The sequence below is a fragment of the Phocoena phocoena genome, chromosome 15 (genome assembly GCF_963924675.1).
Source record: "Phocoena phocoena chromosome 15, mPhoPho1.1, whole genome shotgun sequence".
In the NCBI taxonomy this organism is placed as follows: domain Eukaryota; kingdom Metazoa; phylum Chordata; class Mammalia; order Artiodactyla; family Phocoenidae; genus Phocoena; species Phocoena phocoena.
In genome coordinates, this window is record NC_089233.1 from 45,014,284 (window position 1) to 45,030,839 (window position 16,556).

A 16,556-nucleotide genomic window follows, 5' to 3' on the forward strand; every position below is an offset into this window, starting at 1 on the left:
ATTATCCCACAATACACAAACAGAAATCCCAGGATAACTACACTTATCACCAAAAATATGATTCCTGAACCCGCAGTATCTTTGCTCTGTAGTTCTTTTTCTCCTTAGGCTAGATTCCCCCTGCCTAAGGACTTAGCACATGAGGTCTTTTCTCACCATGCGGCACACAGGTTCATTTACTTCAACTTACTTTTGTGTTTTAGGTTATTTAATAAAAATAATTTTGTTTTATTTTTGTGTAACCTATTTTCATCATTCTAAAGATGATCTATATAGATCAAGGTGTTTTTCTAGAAATCTAGCTTCTCTCCCTGTCTCTTCCACTTCATCTTCTTTCTCCATAGGTAACCTTTCGAAAAATAGATACACTATCCTTTTTATCTTTAAATACAAGTAGCATCCCGTGTATACTTTTCTCCACCTCACATTTCCCACTTAACGAACCCTGGCCTCCGTCCACAGCAGTACATAGAGACCTTCCTCATTCCTTTGCCAGGGACATCCCACTCCATTGTGTGGGTGTAGTCTCGTTTCTTTCAGAGAACTGTACTTTTTAGGATTTCTCTTAACTTCCTGTTCTGGTGTCTTCTAGGAAGTACATTTTCTGGATGGGTATAGAAAGGAGGTGGGGGGAGGGGACAGGGCCCTGGCTGCTTCTAGAAGCAGCACCTGGTTGTGAGCACTACTCCTGTTTCTTCTTAGTTCTCATCCTGGATGGAGGGATATGGTGACTTTCTTCTGTACCGGGTGGGTAGGGCTTCTCTTTTTTCCGAGTCACACAATGTCCCTGGTTTCTGTCATTTCACATAGCCTCCTTTTGACTCACAGGTAGAAGTTCTTCCAGGGTTCGCCAACACAGTATTTTCAGTCTTAAGTTTTTGATGGTGGCATCTGTTTTATGCGTCCTCAAGTTTACGTTCGTAAGGTTTCAGGACGGGGGTGTATCAGAGATTGTGCTTCACGTGCCATTTAAAAACAAACTGCCATATGTAAAAAGTAAATACAACAAATATTGTAAAAACAGTCTTTTCTCTCCTAACCAACGCTGAATTATTTGTGTTGCAGGGAAAAGGACTTGGAAGCCAAATTCATTATTCAAATGGAGAAAAGCAAAACAACAATCACAAACTTAAAGGCAAGTAGCGGCCTGGGCTGGCTCCAGTTCTGTGATTGTGTGTTTGTTTCCGCGTCCGATGGCTTGTGGGTAAATACAACACATCTGCTGTTTCCACAGCCCTCCTTTCTCCGTTCAGTTCACCACGTCAGCTTGCACTTGGCTTGGGCTTGGTCACAAAGCAAAAGGGTTGATGCTTTGTCTCCTGTCCCGTCCCTGGTTTCGCTGACCTGGGAGCCGGGCCTGAGCCGCAGCTCTGGGAGGTGACCTCATGGGTTTAGCCCTGACCCAGGCATTTCTATCCTGTATCCTGTGGTGGATCCTTAGCCTGGCAATTGGCTCATTGTGAATTATTAAATAAGCTTTGGCCCTAGATTTGTTTTCATTTTTAATGAAAATAATTTTGTAAACTTTGCAAGAGAAGCTGGTATTATTATTCAAAACTCAGAGGATGAAAAATTGAAAAAACTGAAATTTTTTTCTGGAAAAAAGAAAATTGAAAAAAAATCCCAGAATTTTCTGAGATGGTGAGTTCTTTTTGTACTTAAAGTATCCTGTTTTTCTTTCTCTGGTTAGTGAATTTGTTAAGGACCTTGAATACTTTTCACTTAGGGGAAAAATAAGTGTGTAAAATCAATAATAAAGAAATCATGTCCCTTATGAACCCAGCCCCATCCTCCTCCGATAGTTGTCATTAGCTCACAGGTTTGGGTTTCAGAGGCCTGGTGCCCCACGGCCAAGTGCAGATCAGCCTCTGGTTGGATTTCTGTTAATTCGTGGCTCAAGGGACTGGACGCTTTGAAATCCAGTTTCAAAGTCGTGCAACTTGATCCCCAGTGATAGAAGCTGGGGAATGTGCCCATCTTCGCATGGGCCGTGCTCTGGGCATTTCGAGAGGCCTCCTCTGAGGCTCTGGTGCCCCTTGGCCTGAGGCATTCTCCAGTGGAATGTCTTTCTTTCTCTGCTGCCTGCAGTTCTACCTTCTGGCTCTGCTTGGCCCGCACCTGGCTTTCCCTCCTTTGACCTCCCACATCTTCTCACGGTCACTTGTTCTTTCTCTGCTGTTAGTTACCTCTGCTTCGTGTACCTTTGTGTGCTCACAGTGCTGCGGTCAAAGTCATTCAGACATCATATTTACCGGAACGGAGTGGAGAGACCCGTGGCTTTGGATGAATCTCCTTCCTTTGTGTGTTATGGAATCTGTTTTCCTTGATTACTCTGTTGCTTTTTGAGTTTTACAAAACATTGCCTTGTCTGATATAACCAGAATAGATGCCTGGATTTTTAAACATTTTAATAATAAGAACCTTAAACAATTTCCTTCTTTTATAGTATGTATACTATAGTATCTGAATTATGTTGGAAAATAGGATGCCCATTACATTTACTCGGCATATGTCCAGGGAGCTGTGCGAGGCCTTGGTGGCATATGAAGAGTTTTAAACAGGGTTTTGCTTCAATTTTGGTATATAGCAAGGTAGACAAGATGTATGCAAACATATGCAATAGACTCATAATAACGATGTGCCCTGGGAGAGTCGTCTCTCAGAGGTGGGAGAATTACTTCTGGATGTAGTGCCCAAGGGGAGCTTTGTGGAAGAGGAGGCCTCAGGCCTGGAGTTTTCAGTGGGGCCACAGGATCACACAACTGCTTTCACATTGTCACCTCTGTGAACAGCACCCCGTGGAGTTGTGCAGACTCCAGCAATAAAAAGCATCGAAGTCAGAAAAACACAGCGTCTGGCTGGAGTGTCAGGTTCATATAAGGTAATCATGATAAGAAGTCCAGAAAAGTAGCCTTGGGGCATGTCGTAGAGAGCCTGAATTGCTGGGAGGAGTTGAGGTTTGCTTGCTTGTTCATTCATTCATTCATTCATTCAGGAGGTGAGGAATTAAATGGATTTGAGTCAGGGTATAAATAATGGAAAATGGTGATCGTCTGTGTACTTTTTATGAAGTTTTTTTCTTGACTTGGACAGATTACTTGTTTGCTGACAGAGCTCTTCACATTATTATTATTTTCCTCTTAACATTGTTGTTATTGTCATAATCATCTCTTTCTAGATACCAGAAGGAGGGACTGGGGACTCAGGAAGAGAACGGACCAAGACCTTCACCTATGACTTTTCTTTTTATTCTGCTGATACACAAAGTCCAGATTATGTTTCACAAGAAATGGTATGGTATTTTCAAAATCTCTGTTTTGGTTTATTTTCATATTGAGAAAAAACATGCCTACCCTAAAATTCTTTAAAACGTCTTGCTAATGTTTTTCTGAATATGATTTATGTAAAATTAGCCTTTGCTAACTCAGCTTTTTGCTTATTACATAGCACCGTTTATCTTAAGCCTGAGATGAATTCCATCCCCAAAAGGTTGATTTTGTTTTTTTCCCACTTTGGAGCATGATGGTCATCATTTTTGTTTCAGAACTCGGCAGTGATGACTGTTTTAAAGGAGCTTTGCAAGTAAAGCATTTTTTTGGGGGGGACATTTACAGGCATACTTCATTTTACTGTGCTCGATGTTAACGCTTTTCTGCAAATTGAAGGTCGAGGCAATCCTGTGTCGAGTCTGTTGGCGCCATTTTCCCAACAGCATTTGTTCACTTCATGTTTCTGTGTCACATTTTGGTAATTCTCGCAATATTTCAAACTCTATCATTAGTATTCGATCAGTGATCTATCGTGTTACTATTGCAAAAAGATTATGACTTGTTGAAGGCTCAGATGATGGTTAGCATTTTTTAGCAAGTAAGTATTTTTTAATTAAGGTATGTATGTTATTTTTTAGACAGAATGCTACTACACACTTAATAGACGACAGTATCTTATAAACATAACTTTTATTTGCACAGGGAACCAAAACATTTGTGTGCTTCGCTTTATTGCTGTGGTCTGAACTGAATCCGCAGGAACTCTGATGTCTGCCTGTGTGTACTGCTAAGCCTGGCACATAACTCAGTTGGCCTTGAGTCCTGCTGCGATGCAGTGCTTTAGGAGGTACACTTCACACCCAAGTCACATTCCCCCTGCTTGGATGGATCATTGTAGGTTCTAGAAAGAAAGATTCTAGAAAGCAAGATCGTTTTGTTCAGAATCTTTCTAGAACCTAGAATGAAGCTGGAATTTGTCCAGGAAACCTGTGCTGTAGGCTTTTGTGATCTGAAATGCAGACATGAGATGGGCAGATAAGAACAGACCTGAAGATCCTCCCAGGGGACCGTCGCTTGATGGTGTGTCATGTGACCAGAAGGACTAGTGTATTTCCCTGGCTGGGGCAAGCAGGGTGTTGGAGCAGAGCGGGGTTCTGGTGAAACACGGTGTGGGGTAGGGGGGAGAGCATGGCCGCATGGCGGGGCTTCTCCCTGGCTTGTTAACAACTTCTTAAGAGGCATGGCTTCAGGTCTCCAGGTCTTAAAATGAACGTGAATTCCTGTCCTGCTCACCCAGGCTTGTGACCCACACGATGGCATCTTGAAGTGGTATCCTGGTGTAGTTTCTTGTAACTTCGTGTGTCCATGTATTAGAATCTCAGCGTTGCCTGGGAAAGTGTTAGAAATGCAGAATTTCAGGAACTACTCCAGACCTGCTGAATCAAACTGCGTTTTTTAGCAAGATCCCCAGGTGAGTTGCACGATCCTTAGCATTTGAGAAACGTAGTTGGTTTAGGAATGGTTTGTGGAGGAGGCTGGCTTTCTGAGGCGATGTAAGTGTTGGGAGTTCAGATTGGCTGTGAACGTGGAGAAGTTGTTCCAAGGAGAGGCCTGCAGTGATAGTATCTGCAAGTTGTTGATTCAGTACTGGGGAAACACAGAAAGGACGACAGCAGTAGGAATGGGGGCCGTGAGGAGAGATGGGGTGCTGGGCATGAGAGAGGGGCCGGGAGAGGAAAGGTGAAGTAATGCTGCTGGAGTTTGCAGGGGAATCAGAAACGCTGCTTGGTGCTCAGGGGTGCTGCCTCGTTTAATCCTCACAAAGAACCAAATGAGGTCGACTTTAGCTCTATTTTTCTTTGTCGAGGAGACTCAGCTAAAATAACCTTCTCAAGTCTGTAGGTCTAATCGACTGAATAGTAGCAGAGTTGAGATCCTGGGGCTGACGTATACGGCGGTGGAGATACCCCTGGAAGGTCTTAAGGGTTTAAGGATTGGCAGCCCTGTTGAATGAATAAATGGATGAGCGAGTGAGCGAAGATGACGTTGGTCCTGAGGCAAGTGGATCAGTCAGTGTTGGTAACTAGGAGTCTGGTGAGGAACAGAATGTTGCAGCTAGTGGAATCCAGATTTTGGCTTTCAGGTAGGAATGCAAATGAAGTGGCTGGTACGAGGGAGTTTAAGGGTAAAGCTGGTTCATTACATGGTCCTCAGAACATTTTCATTAGAGGATGAATGAGGGCCATGAAGGTTTCCCTCCTAAGTTACCCAGCGAGCCGCTGGATCTTCCCCCTGTTTAACCTGGATTTGAGGCCTTTTGGGGACAGGGGCTGTGCCGAGGGAAAGCCCAGGGACGGGAGTGGTGGCGTGGACAGCAGGGCCTGGCTCCCTGGAGATGCTCAGCAGGCGTTTGCTGACTGAGAGGCCTTGTCTACGGGTGGGTAGTTCATTTATGGAACAGGTCACATATCCTGGGTTCAGTGAGAGTCAAGGTCAGGGAAGCAGTAACACGTTTAGCTTTTTTTTTTTTTTTTTTTTGCGGTACACGGGCCTCTCATTGTTGTGGCCTCTCCCGTTGCGGAGCACAGGCTCCGGATGCGCAGGCTCAGCGGCCATGGCTCACGGGCCCAGCTGCTCCGTGGCATGTGGGATCCTCCCGGACCGGGGCACGAACCCATGTCCCCTGCATCGGCAGGTGGACTCTCAACCACTGCGCCACCAGGGAAGCCCACGTTTAGCTCTTTTGGGAGTTAAAAATAGCTGCCCAGAGTTTAAAAATAGTTTGAGAATGAAAAGAGTTTTCAGCTGAGGAGGAGACTTTCCCGCTTCAGGTGTCTGCGCTTCAGAGGCTTTGGGTTCCTTGACTCTGGAACCCAAAGTCATGGAACAGTCTCAGGTTATTTATATCGTACATTCAGTTCAGAACTGAAAAAGCCTTTGAGATATGTTAGTAAACACTGCTTTCTAGCAGAACCACGTGTTAATAAAACCAGCAGAGATCCAGGAACACTCCTAGTGTTTTTTTTTTCCTCTTTTCCAGTTGTATTGAGAAATAATTGACATACACCTCTGTATAAGTCTAAGGTGTACAGCATGATGGTTCGCTTTACGTATCTTGTGAAACAATTATCGCAATAGGTTTAATTAATAACCATCCTCTCATATAGATACAATAAAAAGAAAAGGAAAAAAAACTTCCTCCTTGTGATGAGAACTCTTAGGATCTCCTCTGATAACACCTTTCCTGTGTATCATGCAGCAGTGTAAACTGTACTCACCATTGTTGTTTATTATATTCCTAGTGCTTATTTCTCCTGTAACTGTAAGTTTGTACCTCTTGACCGCCTTCTTCCAAGTCTCCCTCCCCCCCCCCCCCGCCTCTGGTAACCACAAATCCGATCTCTTTTTCTGTGAGTTTGGCATTTTTGGGAAAACACCTATATTTTAGACACTCTGTTAAAGAGAAGGTAATCTTCGTCATCTCTACTTTGAATAGCTGGTGTTGTATCGACTAAAGTTTTCACGCTGCCGGATCCTGCACGGGAACTGAGCCGACAGTTCTCAGGCTTAGTGTGATGTCGGCCCTTGTCTTTTTCTTCTTTTTAAAAATCGTTTAAATGAAGAGGCATCTTGAGACAATATATCATGCCCATTACTATAGTACAAGTCAAGTTTCCCATAGTGTTAAACAAATTCCAAATAAGATGACCGTTACTATTTCTTCCTTCCAAATTAATGTTAGATTTAGAAAAAAAGTCAGTGAGCCATTTAAGTCCATACTCGTGTCAATTAAAGACCATTAAGTAAGGTCTAATTTTCTTAATTGTTCTCCAGACTACAAAGGGAGGCTTTGATCTCGCACTGCCTGTTCCTTGATTCGACTCCGGAGAAACTTGAAACCTAAAATTTCCCAGTTGACAGCTGGATGGAGAGTCTTTTGTTTTCACAGCGCCCTCTTGTGGGCACTTCCCCTCAAGCGAGGCCCTGCGATGCCTCCCTTTGCTCTGTAAGTCAGCTCTGTAGCCTCTCAGACAAGCAGCGAAATGGCTCTCGGGGACCCTGGCCAGGAGGGCAGGACGTCAGCCAGTCGAGCAGCCCTTCCTTCCCCACCTCGGTTTGGTAGACGATGGTAAATCAGTCCTTGGTGGGAGCTGCAGTGGGGTAGCCAGTTTTCCCTGCTGGGAACCCCGTAGGTGTGGGCACCGTCCTGCTGCTTCTCTGGGTCCGCAACCGACTTGCAGCTGGGACCAAGCCAGGCCTGGGTCTCAGCGCCTCTGGACCTGCATTTTCTAGGCCTGTCGTGCGGTCACGTCCACCAGTGCCAGGCCCCCCGCCCCCTCCGGGGCCCCCTGAGTCTGGAGGAACTCCAGCTGAGTTAGCTTTCTAGAGACTAAATGAGGAGTAAGGTAGCAGGTGTGGATTTTAACCCTGGGGAAGAATTCCATTTTGAAAACTTTGGGGTTTGGTTTAAATATGATATTTTCCATGACTGTTTTAGCCCCAGACAAAAGTATGAGAGAAGAGCCTTCCTTTATTCTTCCAGAAGCTTTTGGAAGGCTCTTCTTTCTCTCCAGTGGCACTCTGTGAAGTGGTTAAAAGTGACATCTGCCTTTTGGTTTTTGTCTAATCAGAAAGAATTAAATAAATATTTAGTTTTCCTCCTATTCCATATATAGTGGTGAAAATGAACCTCAGATGGTTAGTCTGGAGCCCAGAGTCCCCCTGGGATTCCTGGTTCTGCTTCTTCACAGAGGTGTGTGTGTGTGTGGGGGGGGGTCTGTCGGGGGAGGCCCTTCCACGTAGGGTTGGGGCTCCCAGATTGATGTCGAGAGCGTGGGAAGAGGACTCGGCGTCTACTCCTGTAGAAGCGCAGGCTTTGGCTTCAGGGAGGTCGGGTGCAGATCCCATTCTGCTGCCCTCTGTGTGCCCAGTGACCTAACCTCTCCCCCTGGACAGTGGATCTAGGACACTACTCGCCCCGAGGACTGATCACAGACACGGTGTGAGCTGCTCTAGTTGAAGGTTGAGTTAGTCATCTGAATGTGGAAAAAGGATCAGAAAATACCAGCTCGTAAAGCTGAAACGGATGAAACTTAACTCAGAATGAAGGAGAGTAATGAGAGGGTCCTCTGTGGAAGCGGCTGGGTTGGAAGGATAGTCTGTACATCTTTGACGCCACCGAGGAGACGAAGTCTAAACAAGATGGCAGGAAGACGGTGCCTGGAGCGTCCTTGGCTGACAAGCTGTGTTGGTAGCAAGGATGTCTGTGTGGGGAGGGGAGAGCACGATGGCCAGTGGTTGTCAGCCCCGTCCCGGGGTGGTATCTGGCTGGAGGGCCCAGATCCCTATGGGGAGATGATGGTGTGTCTTGAGCTGGGCTCACCCGGCATCACTCACGGAGACTGTACCCTCCCGAGGGGCTGGTGAGGCTCCCGCCCTGGCCTTTGCGGGGGACCCCACACCTTTTCCTGGCTCTGACTGAGAACCTGATTGTATTCCCTCTCCGGTGTCTCTTCAGCTGCTGATGTGCCTTGTTTTTGAAGCAGGGAGGTGTTCTGTATGCCCTTTGTGTCCTGGTCTCCCCTGCAGGGAGGGGGCGGGGGCCAGTATGAAGGCAGGAGGGGGTTAGAAAGCTTTGGCTGGTCCCCGCCCCAGCTGGGTGTAAGGAGGATGACCAGGCATCTTGATTTGCTTCTTTTACATCGATTGTGTGGGTCAAGTATTTGTCCTTCACCCCCCTTCCATTCCCCAAAGCATCCTAGTGCAGTTGTGTGGTGCGGTGGACATGAACTCAGGCCACCGTAAGTGCCAACCCAGGCCCCACACAGCTCGTCTTCCTGCCCTCTCCATCCTGGGCAAATGTCCAAACAGGAAAATGCACTGGATTCTGACTCGGGAGAGCCTGGCATCCCAGCCTCATCTGCACCCACTCATCACTCAGCTCTGTGAGAGCCTCCGGAGACTGACTTTGATGAATGGCCGTATCCTTAAAATGATGACATTGATTTGACATGGTTTTTGGGCCGTAACTTTCTGGCTGCTGTGACATTGAATATTTAGTTTCTGGAAGGTCTGGTAGCATGAATCACTTTATAAGTTTATTTAATTCTGAAATGGTAAATCATCACGCTTTAAAATCGTCTTTGTTTCTAGATATGACTGTCACTTTGCCTTGTTTACCTTTTTCTATTTCAGGAATTTTTTGTTAACTTAAGTGGGAAAAAGGATGGGGTTGCTTTCTGCTTGATTAAATCAAATGAAGGAAATCAGAAAAGTTTCCATTTGATTAAAAACTGGGGTATACACTTATTCTGTTGTTAACAGCTCTGTAGTGATTTATTTGCATGGTGTAATCCTTATGAAAGTAGTATTCAAGAATACTGTCAACACTGAAGGAGTTTTTATTAAAATCCATGGTAATTGTATCTTTTGTGGTTTTTTGTTTTTTTTTTTTCTTCTTTCAGGTTTTCAAAACGCTTGGCACAGATGTCGTGAAGTCTGCATTTGAAGGTTATAATGCATGTGTCTTTGCATACGGGCAGACTGGATCAGGAAAGTCATACACTATGATGGGAGATTCTGTACGTTGTTTACACGGTGTGGGAAGAAAATTTCTCATTATCTCTCTTTGGACTGATAAAAGTATCTCTTATCTACGTGGTCTGTACTAACTTGCTTTTCATGTTCTGATCGTTCTTTAGCGATAAGGTAAAACTCAGTAATAAGTTGGACGAAATTTCCTTTGAGAGATTTTAAATTAGAAATAGTTTTAAGTTTATAAGCATGAATAATGGATGGGAGTCTCAGTTCATTTTCTGTTTTTAAAGGCTTTATAATCTTATCAAAAAAGTATGCTGGGCCTACAAGTAATTTATTCTTCTTTTCTGCCAACCCAACAGTTTGAATAAAATTATTGAACTCTGTTCTATTTAAAATTATTCAAAACATTTTTCCCCAAGAAAAATGTAAAAAAAGAGTCTCTTTGGTGGAAAGGTACTACATAAATCCAGTGAATACATAAAATACGTTAGAATTGTACAGGTTATGTAGAGTCTACGTAGTTATAAATATGTAGAGTCTAGTAGTTATGCTGTATAAATTAGGAACCTTAAAGTTATACTTGCCCCAAAATATGGCAGAGGAAGAACTAGACGTGATTGTAGGAACTTATCCCATTCTGTGTTTTCTCCAGACCTGGACAGTGCTTGTGTGTTTTACTTTTCTCATGTTGTGGTTTTGAAAACTGTTCACGGAGTCTGAGAGGTGCCAGCCTGTTCTAGATGTGGGGGGACTAGCAGAGGATGGCTGGGTTTCCTGCTGACAGGCTCGGTGGTGCCTTGAATGCTACAGGCTCGATGGTTAGTGGAAGAAGTAATGCATTAAAGGAGGACAGGTCTTTCCAGATGTAAGCCTTTGAGTGCATGTGTCCTGGCTTCTTAAATCCAGGCATTTTCTTTCCAGGAGAAGAAAATAAACGCTGGGCAGTGAATCTTCAATGCTGAGAAGTAGGGAAGAATAAGAGAAGAACAGACAATTTCAAGAGTTTCACATTTCCTTTTACCATTACTTCTCTCTTCCTACTTTCCTACCGTGCCTTTGGAGAAAAAAGCCTTCTCTAAAAATGAAATTTACATGTTGATTCCCTCTTAGCTAGTTTATGTAAGTTCAGCAAAGCACTCATAAGTTACAACTGTTTTTCTCTGACCTTACAGTTGAGTACCATTTGGGTATTCTTTTTTATTTTATTTTTTAAAGTAAGAAGAAAAAATGTGGTGAAAGGCCCAATTTTTCTTTATAAGAATTGATACTGATTTAATGGTATCAAGGAAAAAAATTCTCCTAAACCTGTGATGATATATATATATATATTTATTTTGGGGATGGGAGATTGGGTGAAAGTAGGGAGGGATTTCAGAAGAAAACACTGAAGCCCTAAAGTCTGGCTTTCTAACGAGAACATTTTTACCTCGTCTTTGGTACCGTTCTGAAGCTCGTCAGCGTGTCAGCGCCGACCGAAACGTGACTATTTGAAAGCTAGAGAATAAGTCGTCTTATGTTTGCAAGCCACGATTTAGTTGCTGAACAGCTGATAACTGTATATTATCATGGTCCCAGCAGGTAGAAATTCGAAAACTCAATCCTCTCATCTCAGAGAGTAGGAAGCAGCCCTGCAGGGGATGAGTGCTGCGCCCTGGGCCCTGGGCCGGGCCTGCAGGCCCCTGGAGCCTGAGTCCACCCCAGCCAATTGCAGATGCAATCGTCGGTTGCTTTTATTTCAAGTGACAGCTGAGGCGTCCCTCCTTCCCACTGCAGGGCGATTCTGGCTTAATACCCCGGATCTGCGAAGGGCTCTTCAGTCGGATAAATGAAACCACCAGATGGGACGAGGCATCTTTTCGAACTGAAGTCAGGTAGGGCCCATGGCCTGAGTAACTGAGTGTGAGCTTGATTTAAGGCACAAGGAGTGGATAAAGCCTTTGGATTCCTTAGGGGAGAGTCTGCCTCTCCCCCTCCTGTGCTGTGCCGGTTGGAAGGCAAGCTTAAAGCACATACGTGTTCAGTGACTTCCTTGGGTACCATTTGGATTGGAGTTTGGGAGGCCGGTAGAGGCAACCCGCCTTGGTCGGAAACTAACGAAGGATGCTCACCTCAAATGGAGTGAGCTTTCGACCTTTCAGTGTATACCCACTTGCCTTATTCTTTTATTTGAATAGGATTTGTGTTATTCTTTATGTTGGTAGGATCACTATAAATCTAGTATTTAAATAAATCTGGGTGGTTGAGGTGTTTTTTCCTCCTTGAACCTAAACCTGTGTGGGGAGGCAGTTTCGTCAGTGGTTTGGGGGCAGACGTGGCAATCAAGGGTTCTCCTGGCTGCCTGACCCCGCAGAGGCTGTGAGGCCTTGGATAGGTTGTTTAAATCACCCTGAGCCTCTATTGCCTAACCTGTAAAATGGAGATAATAGTAGTACCTACCTCTGGGCTATTGTAGGGATTAAATGATCCACGTAGAGTGCTGTACCTGACACATGGTTACCACCCATAAATGTATGTTGCTGATGTTACTGTTGTTGTTATTAATGTCTGAAATCATCTTAATGAATTCAACTCTATTTGAAATTTTTAGCTACTTAGAAATTTATAATGAACGTGTGAGAGATCTGCTTAGACGGAAGTCATCCAAAACCTTCAATTTAAGAGTCCGTGAGCATCCAAAAGAAGGACCTTATGTTGAGGGTAAGAGTGAATGTTTTCACAGCCCTATTCTTCTTGGGACTTTTTGTAAAAATAATAGTTTCAGAGAGAAAAAATGTAGGATAATGGCGAGATTTTAAAAATTTATTTTTGGAATCATTATAGTAAAAATTGCATGTGCTGTCACTGCACGATGTTCCTTTAACGCGTTTATACTTCACTGGGCATTTGGTGATTTTGTGGGGCTTGCCAGTAGATTTCTTCTGGCTTTAAGAACTCCAGGAATTTGTTTTTTCCAAGTTCCCAGGCAAGATAAGCAACCCTACAGCCTGTCTCTTTAAATGGCCTTGCATTTTAGCTGACCTTAATGGTAACATGATTATAGGGCGACTCTGAGACCTCTCGCCTTTGGGAAGATTGTTTGCAGGTTCCTGTGCTGTGTTCTCGGCCTTTGTATTGTGCTACACTAGTTGTGTCACGGTCCTTTGTGAGGAATGTCCCAGGGAATGACGGGTGAAGGGCTGGCCCTTGCGAATTATTTAAAAAATAGGCTGGCTTGAAGGCTGTCTTTGGACTAGAACAGTCAGCTCTACACACTTCCTCTGTATACGGCTGCTGAGTTAAGGCTGGCCTATAAGAATCGCACACAGATCGGCTTTCCTGTGGCTATTGTCGTTCCTGTGTGTCTCGCTGGAGGCAAGGCTGAGAACTGGTCATGGATTTAAAGATGTTCCTGTTTCCGTTGTCTTTTTTACCTGGTTATACCGGGTGCACCAACAGGTCCTCATCTGCATTTTAGTAAATTTTCAATTGGACTTTTGCTTTTTAATGCCCAAAGTGAAACGTGTAACTGTGTATTTGTTCTGTGGAGCGTGGGATAACTATTATTGTTAATAGTTTTTAGCCTAACTGTGCCTTCATGTTTTCCCTTTAACTGTCTTATCAGATGTTAAAACATATTACAAAGCTGGGTTTGTGAGGAGACAGAATAATCAAGCAGGGTGAAACATCCAGAATCTGGTATAGATACTTAATGGGGATTTAGTTTCTAATAAATCTGCTATTCAAACATTGGGGGAATATGGGTTATTAAGCTGTCTAGGAAGAAAAAAAAAGTAACTTGGTACTGGAGCTCAGTTTTTATACTAGGGTAAATGGCAAATGGATCAAATATTTAAAAGTTAAAAGTGACATAATGACTGCAAGAAACCCTGGATTACTTTTTTTCCTAGAAATTTGGAGAAGGGAAGCCTTTAAAAATGTTTTACTTAAAATCCAGAAGCCATGAAATAAAAGCGTTAAATTTGAAATGGTGAAACAAAACAAAACAGAAAACCAACTTTACACTTGGCAGAAACACCAGAAGCAAAGTAAAAAGCCAGTTTACAATGTGGAGGGAATATTTTCAATTCAAGTTTCAGACAAAGGACTTGTTAAGTCTAATATATAAAGAGCTCCTATAACTTAATAAAGGCAGCTCCAAAACCAAGGAGAAAAATGAACAAAGGATGTGACTAGATTGTCCACAGAAAAGGAAATACTGATGATTTTTAAATGGAGGAAAGAAGGCTCAGCCTCATAATCAGAGAAAAGCAAAACAAAAATTCTTCAAGCTAGCATCTGTTAACTGTCCCGGCAGATGTAAGGAACCTGGTAAGACAGTGTTGAGAGACAGTCTTATACCTTGTTACTGCTGGGTGTAAAGTGCCTTCTGTGGAGGACAGTTTTGTGATATCCATCAAAATTTCAAATGTGCTTTCATCTAGCAATTCCACCTCTTAAGAATTTATTTTGCAGAAATATTCACACATATTCGTAAAAACCGAAATACAAGATTATTTGTAGCAGCGTTACTTGTGTTGGAAGCAAACTCTCAACAACCTCTATAGTCTCAATAGGAGACTGTTGATTACGGTACATGCATAGAATCGAATGCTGTGCAGCCATATAAATGAATGAATGGGGCTTCCCTGGTGGTGCAGTGGTTGAGGGTCCGCCTGCCGATGCAGGGGACACGGGTTCGTTCCCCGGTCCGGGAAGATCCCACATGCCGCGGAGCGGCTGGGCCCGTGAGCCATGACCGCTGAGCCTGTGCTCTGCAACGGGAGAGGCCACAACAGTGAGAGGCCCGTGTACCTCAAAAAAAAAAAAAAAAAAAAAAAAAGAATGAATGAAGGATCACTTTAACTGATACAGAATATTCTTCAATGTATTATTACACAGAAAAAAGCAGGATGCGAAACAATGTGTATGGTATGCTCCTATGTATAAAAGGGGAAAAAAAGATGGCTTAATAGATATGTAATTGCCTGTATACATATAGGTTATTTCTGGGAGGGTCTGGAGAAGCTAATAATGTTGGGTTGCCTGACAGAAGGGGAAGTTGGGGGTGGGTTATTGGATGGGGGAGGGGGAAGACCCTTTACACAGTATACTTTTTGTAGCCTTTGATTTTAGAACCATATGAATGTTTCCCAACAAATGAATGGAAAGTTTCTTTAAAAGGGATTTAAAAGAATGTGTGTTTTGCATGGAGATAGTGTTTATATTTCCCTGGCTATGATTAGAGCTAATGAGGTTGATGAAGATATCTCACAGGTATCCTAAATACCATATGCGATAGGTATGCGTTATCAGGATTGGCGACCGACGCTAAGTGAGGTTAAGTGACTTGTTCACAACCGTGAAAGTCCACTAGTCAGTCGCAGAGCCTGGACTTGACCCCAGACAGCCCAGCTCCTGAGTCTGCATTATAAACCGCCACAGATTTGTACAGTCGTGTACTATCTCATAGAGGTACATTTCTTCTTCCATTTACTAGATACTGGGGAGACTTCTTCACCCTCCCGCCTTTTTTTTTTTTTTTCAGATTTATCCAAACATTTAGTACAGAATTACGGTGATGTCGAAGAGCTTATGGATGCAGGAAACATCAATCGGACCACCGCTGCCACAGGGATGAATGATGTCAGCAGCAGGTCTCATGCCATCTTCACCATCAACTTCACGCAGGTGAGGGCAGCTGTGGGGTGGGGGTGGGGGGGGGGGCTGGCTCTGTCCCTGAGGGCTTTCCCGGCTGATTGGCACCAGCTGAGGACTGACTCATGGTGAGCCAGGAGAAGCAGAGGTGGCCGACTGCCGTTTTCTTGTTCATTAGACGTGAACCTGTGCTGTGTGCTGATTTCTCCGCGGTTACATTTGAAATCAACCTGATGTATACCCGTAAGAAATATTTAGCAGGCTTCTGCCGTGTTCTAGACATTAAAGAACTTGCTTTGTGCTTAATTAAGTCCAAGTTTTCATCGTTGCCAGCTCTGCGGGAGATAACAGGGTTGCCAGGCAGTGCAGCTGGAGGCCAAGGTGACTCATCGTGGTCCATTATGGCCCTGTGGAACTCACCCGCAGCGCTGCTTGTGATAATTAGAGAGATACTAAAGGACAAGGGACGTCTTTAAGTGTTAATGTAGGAATTCATTATGATCTGGAGGTGGAGCGCATTTTGAACATGTGTAAATGACTCAGGGCAAATACGTTAACACCCAGACCGAGACCGGTGGAACGGATGAACATAAAGGTGTTGGGTCCTCTCAGTGCTTCGCACATGTTAGGAGTTTGGAGAGGACCTGGCCTGTATTAACCATTGAACACATCAGATAGAAAAACTTAACCTTTCATTAATGAGGAGGCTCAGAGAGCAAAGAGGATGAAAAAAGTCTCTAGGGTCAGTCGGAACAACTCCTGATAAATTCTCTACAAATTTACCTTTCTTTAGACCTTTTCTTTTGATTTACTGTCGTTTACTGGGTTTTTTCCTCCTGTTTTCTGGTTAATGTGGATTAGGATGTGGCCGTCCCTAGTTTCTAAGAGGCTTGCTTTTCGATCACAATATGGTAATTCCTTTTTGGCGTTTTGGTTCAGACTGTAAAACGTAGGTTAAAAGTCTTTGGGAAAGTAAAATTTCGGTAGAATTCAGAATCAAGGAATACAGAATTTAAGATTTTCACTATTTTATAATTGTGAAACAAATCGAATTTTAACATCGAATAACGGCTGAGTGATCTTTCAGATAATTGTCTGTATTTATCATATTTT

General features: G+C 43.7%; 1 protein-coding gene across 2 annotated transcripts in view; it reads left to right on the forward strand.

Moving 5' to 3' along the window:
* The first annotated feature begins 1,072 nt into the window (after window positions 1-1,072).
* Window positions 1,073-16,556, forward strand: part of KIF16B (kinesin family member 16B) — a 256,485-nt gene continuing 241,001 nt past the window's right edge. For both annotated transcript variants that reach the window (XM_065892000.1, XM_065892001.1), the window contains exons 1-6: window positions 1,073-1,135; window positions 3,179-3,292; window positions 9,734-9,850; window positions 11,583-11,680; window positions 12,397-12,506; window positions 15,334-15,476. In XM_065892000.1, coding sequence (XP_065748072.1) covers window positions 1,100-1,135; window positions 3,179-3,292; window positions 9,734-9,850; window positions 11,583-11,680; window positions 12,397-12,506; window positions 15,334-15,476 — 618 coding nt within the window. In that variant the 5' untranslated portion in view covers window positions 1,073-1,099. The remainder of the gene's footprint in view (window positions 1,136-3,178; window positions 3,293-9,733; window positions 9,851-11,582; window positions 11,681-12,396; window positions 12,507-15,333; window positions 15,477-16,556) is intronic.